The sequence below is a fragment of the Berghia stephanieae genome, chromosome 6 (genome assembly GCF_034508935.2).
Source record: "Berghia stephanieae isolate SIO BIC M18660-M18661 chromosome 6, UCSD_Bste_1.3, whole genome shotgun sequence".
Classification (NCBI taxonomy): Eukaryota; Metazoa; Mollusca; class Gastropoda; order Nudibranchia; family Aeolidiidae; genus Berghia; species Berghia stephanieae.
The window spans coordinates 7,396,054-7,401,053 of record NC_088365.1 but is presented as its reverse complement, the minus strand read 5'-3'; the positions used below and the strand labels follow the sequence as shown (position 1 = coordinate 7,401,053).

Genomic DNA, 5,000 nt, shown 5'->3' with positions numbered 1-5,000 from the left:
GTGCGGCTATGTGGTCTAGTGGTATTACACTCGCTTTCGGATCGGAAGGTCCTGGGTTCGAGCCTCCCGCTCGGCGCATAGTTGAGTCCTTGGAAAAGGCTCTTTACTCACATTCTCGCACCGTACTCAGGTGTAAAATGAGTACCTGGCCGTTAACAGCGTTGTCTTTGTCCGAAAAATTGTAATATCGCCTAACAGGCGTCATGTCCCGCCCGTCCTACATGTTAAATGTTGCTGTTGACTAGGGACCCATTGTAAAGCGCTTTGAGCTCATTTAGTGGATATTGTGCTATATAAAGCTCAATTTTTTTTTTTAAAAAAGGAATTTTACTCTCAAATCAACCCAAATTATTGTCCATTACAACAATGTTTGAATGGGCCAATAATTGCGTCCGGTTATCGGACCTGCAAGTATGTTCAAGTCGATGTGAGCCAACGTGCACATATTTTCAGGTCTGATAACCCAAATCGCTATAGCCTCATTATTGTACTGGAAATAAATTGAGCTTAAATTGAGCTTTATTTAGCGCAATATCCACTAAATGTGCTCAAAGCATGAGCACAACCAACATGACGTTCTCTCTCTCTAATAACTTTTCCTCCGATGACGTCACAGACTATGGGTGAGGTCCAATCAAGGGACGCTACTCTTCCGCCAATCCCATTCCCTATTGTTGACTGTGTGATCTTTGCGTAACCCCCCCCCCCCCCCTTTACCAAATGCTTTCTGCATTTTATGGAATAAGCTTCCAGCTGGTTTCAGCCTACTCAGCTACATGTTGTTGAGGACCGTACCGTACCAAAAGAGACGTCGTTTGTTTTGTGTTGTTCATTCATGAGTCAGATTTACTCCCTTCATCTTAATCTCCATTTTATTGACTCATTTAGGCACCTCTATTTATTAGTTTTATCATTAGATGCCGTCGCCGAGGCATTCCCCGGGAAGGAATATAGATAATCTATCAAAAAAGATGTCTGATGTCAAGAGGAATCACCCATCTTGTCCAAAGTGAGCATCCAAAGAATAAAGAAAATGTTGCATGTACCAAAAGTTCTCTATGAAAAATATCATTTTGATATTATCATAGAAAAAAAACCTCTCAAACAATGATTAAACAAGACTAATAAGTATATTCTTTTATTATTTTTGTTAACAATGGTAAACGTTACAAAAGTTGTAGATTGCAATATAATAAAACTGTTCAGAAAAATGAGTGGAGCTGGCACTTATGTTGATAATAACAGAAAATGAAGTGAGTAGAAAAGTGCCATAAGACAATAGATAGTATGCGCTTGGCTAAGAAGCTCATAACATTGCCATCCGGAAGTATAACGGACCAACACACAAAACTGTGTGTATTCATGAACGTTTATAGTCGGATTAATACAGTTCAGTGAGCATTACTCATAAACGCGGATGGCAAAAAACAATAACAAAGACCCGAGTGACGTCATCTTCGAACTATCTATAGAGAATGAAAATTTCGCGGCGATTGAGTTTCGAACCCACGACCTTACTGATACGACACCTTCGCTTGGCCGTGAGAGGGACGCTATGCAGACGACCCCATCAACCACCGCGTCGACTGCATAGAGTTTCTCTGACGGCCAGGCGGAGTTGTCGTATCAGTAATGTTGTGGGTTCGTGTATTCTCTATTGTCTTCTGGCACTTTTCTACCCACTCCATTTTCTGTTAATAAAACTGTACAAATTGTTCTAATGAATCTTTGTAGATTGCAATAAAACGTTACAGATAGTTCTAATGCCAAGCATGCCGTAAAAGGCGCTGGCGGGTGTGCAGAACTAAGAGCCTGGGTTTCTTTTTTGAGCACATCTACTTAAGCTCAGGCTGTAATAACATATAAACTTAACTCACTCAACCCTAACACCGACTATATCCCTAGTTTACCCGGGTTACTTTTACCCCCATGCCTATTTATTACATTTTTTATGAGACAAATTATAGGCGTAGTATCAAAGCTAATGCTTTTAGTTTTTACATGTTAATGGTAGGTGAATAAAACTATCAATGTACATACTCATTGTTCATGCATTTTTTCCAAATTTGAAAAGTAGCAAAAATCTCTAGGATTGAGTGAGTTAACCCTCTTCTCACCAACTGTAGGAAAATCGTCACATTCGTTAGGATACCATCAACATTTTTCTTATTTAAATTTCTTTTGTACATCATAAAATTTAAAGAGCGTGGTGTAGAGCATGTTTTGCCAAAGGAAATTATGTATCGCAAGAACTTACTGCTATTGTGTTTGAGTGATAAAAAATCTATTCTCGTGTTAGTTGGGTGTGAAGTTTGGAGAAAATCCTGAAAATAGCTGGTAAGGAGAGAGTTAAGAAGACTGTACTGGAGACAAAATCCTTAACCAGTTACTGTAATGCTCTGGAAAACTTGAGCTTTTATATAGCGCAATATCCACTAAACGTGCTCAAAGTGCTTTGCAAGGGGTCCCTGGCCAACAGCAACACATAACATGTAGGACGAGACATGACGCCTGTCAGGCGACATTACAACGCTGTTAACGGCCAGGTACTCATTTTACACCTGAGTACGGTGAGAGAATGTGAGTAAAGAGCCTTCTCCAAGGACTCGACTATGCGCCGAGCGAGGCTCGAACCCAGGACCTTCCGCTCCGAAAGCGAGTGTCATACCACTAGACCACATAGTCGCTCGTACTCAATCATTTGGTCAGATGACTCGTCGGTCGATTTAAATGACCCTCATTTTGACAAACACTCTCAAACCTAGGACTGAAGGAAGTTCTCGCGAAGTCTCAGATTTGAGAGTATAATATATGCCAAGATGAGGGTAATTTAAATTGACCGATATTTGAAGGACGAGATTTCTGGTTTTATTTTTAAATACCTTTCTTTCTAGATTACGGCAGTTTACTTGAAATAAAAAGTTCTAAAACTAAAAAGACGTTCAAATATTGCAAATTAAACTTTCCGAGATATTTCAAATATCTATTTTTATAATTATTAATTATGGAAACTATTTCTGAAAGTGCAAAGTTGATGCATTCATTCAGAGGTCCTAATAAGACGTTTGTTTACTGCATTGAGCACTTCCGGAAACAGCACAAATAGATGTCAGTAAAATATCGAAATATATTCGTTTATTAACATTATATCTTTGAAGAATAAAGGTTAGGTGCCTGAAATATTTCTTGTTATACATCTTATTCTTTTCGTACATCTGAAGCGTTTATATTCACTTTGAATAATGAATTAATATGCTATTAGCAAATAATATCTATATCGATTGCCATTAATATCATATCGCCTTCGAAAAGATAATATTAATTACGCTTCCAAAAAAAATTGTCATAAGATTAAAAGTAGTCGACAATAATATAAGAAACAATTATCAGTCATGAAAGTTAATTAACGGACTAAAATTGAACACATCCAGAAGCAATGGATGGCTGTGGCGTAGTAATTATTCTAATTAAACATTATAATTTGTAGTAAATAAATCACTACAGTCTCTATCATTTACAACAACAAAAATTCCTTCTAAGATTCTTCCATTTTTGCGCTTTAAGGTAGATTTCCTGCTCTTCTCTATAAACCGCTATCAACCCGTTCATGAATTGGTACCACATGACCGATGGTCTATCTTTTCTTCCAGTGTTGGTCAAATCAAATATAAGCAAGTAAAACCGATCTCTGAATTGCTGTGAAAGAAAGAGAACAACGAAAGACAGAACGACTAAATAAGTGACGACGACGACAATGATAATAATAATGATGATTATGATGATGATGATGATGATGATGATGATGATGATGATGATGATGTTGATGATGATGATGATGATGATGATGATGATGATGATGATGTTGATGATGATGATGATGATGATGATGATGATGATGATGATGATGATGATGATGGCAATGAAGTACAATCAAACACACACAAAAAACTTGAGATTTTATTTAGATCAATAGGGAATGAGATTAGCGGAAGAGTAGCGTCCCTTGATTGGACGTCACGCATAGTCTGTGACGTCACCGGTGGAAAAGTTATTAGAGAGAGAACGTTATGTTGGTTGTGCGCATGCGTCTCTCGTCCTCGCTTCCGGTGAAAGCGGCTTGAGACACTTCAAAACCAAATTAACGTTCTCTCTGTAAGGTGACGTGCAATCAAGGGACGCTATTCTTCCGCTAATCTCATTCCCTATATTCATTAAACGTGCCCAAAGCACATTACAATGTGTCACTAGTCAACAGCATCACTTAACATGTAAGACAAAACATGGCGCCTGCCAGGCGATATTGCAACGATGTTAACGACCAGGTATTCATTTGACACTTGAGGACGACGAGAGAATGTGAGTAAGCCTTTTCCAAGGACTCAATTATGCGCCGCTCAGAGCAGAACTCGAACCCAGGACCTCCCGAACCAAAGGCGAGTGTCATACTTCAAGACCACATAGCTAAAGAAAATTTAACTTAGAAAGGAATTTATAAACAAAGTGACCTAATTTCAAATCTAATGAAACCAATGCACAAGAATGCATTTTCAATCAAAACCAGAAACATTTGAAAGTAGGCCCGCTATGTGGTCTAGTGGTATGGCACTCGCTTTCGGATCGGATAGTCCTGGATTCGAGCCTCGCTCGGCGCATAATTGAATCCTTGGAAAAAGGCTCTTTACTCACATTCTCTCACCGTAGAGATATATATATAGGTGACGTGTCCAGCACACTTTTGGAAATTTCATCGAAATTCATTCGTCCTTTCAGTCCTCCTTCATTTCGATGAAATTTCCAAAAGTGTGCTGGACCACTCCTTCGTCGCTTCGCTCCTCAGTCGTTCACGTCACCTATATATATCTCTGCTCCCTATAAATTGTATAAATTTAAAAATCTTAAACTACTTACTTAGTAGTCAAGTAGGGCCCCTCAGGGACTAAAATAAAATAAAATAAAATAAAGGTAAGAAGCGGTGATAAAGTCTTCAGGGGTTGAGGGTA

General features: G+C 38.6%; 1 protein-coding gene across 2 annotated transcripts in view; it reads right to left on the bottom strand.

Annotated features, from left to right (window-relative positions):
* Positions 1–1,111: 1,111 nt before the first annotated feature.
* The window catches only part of LOC144975615 (uncharacterized), a 76,176-nt gene continuing 72,287 nt past the window's right edge, over positions 1,112–5,000 (bottom strand). For both annotated transcript variants that reach the window (XM_078919778.1, XM_078919779.1), the window contains exon 5: positions 1,112–3,696. In XM_078919778.1, coding sequence (XP_078775904.1) covers positions 3,511–3,696 — 186 coding nt within the window. In that variant the 3' untranslated portion in view covers positions 1,112–3,510. The remainder of the gene's footprint in view (positions 3,697–5,000) is intronic.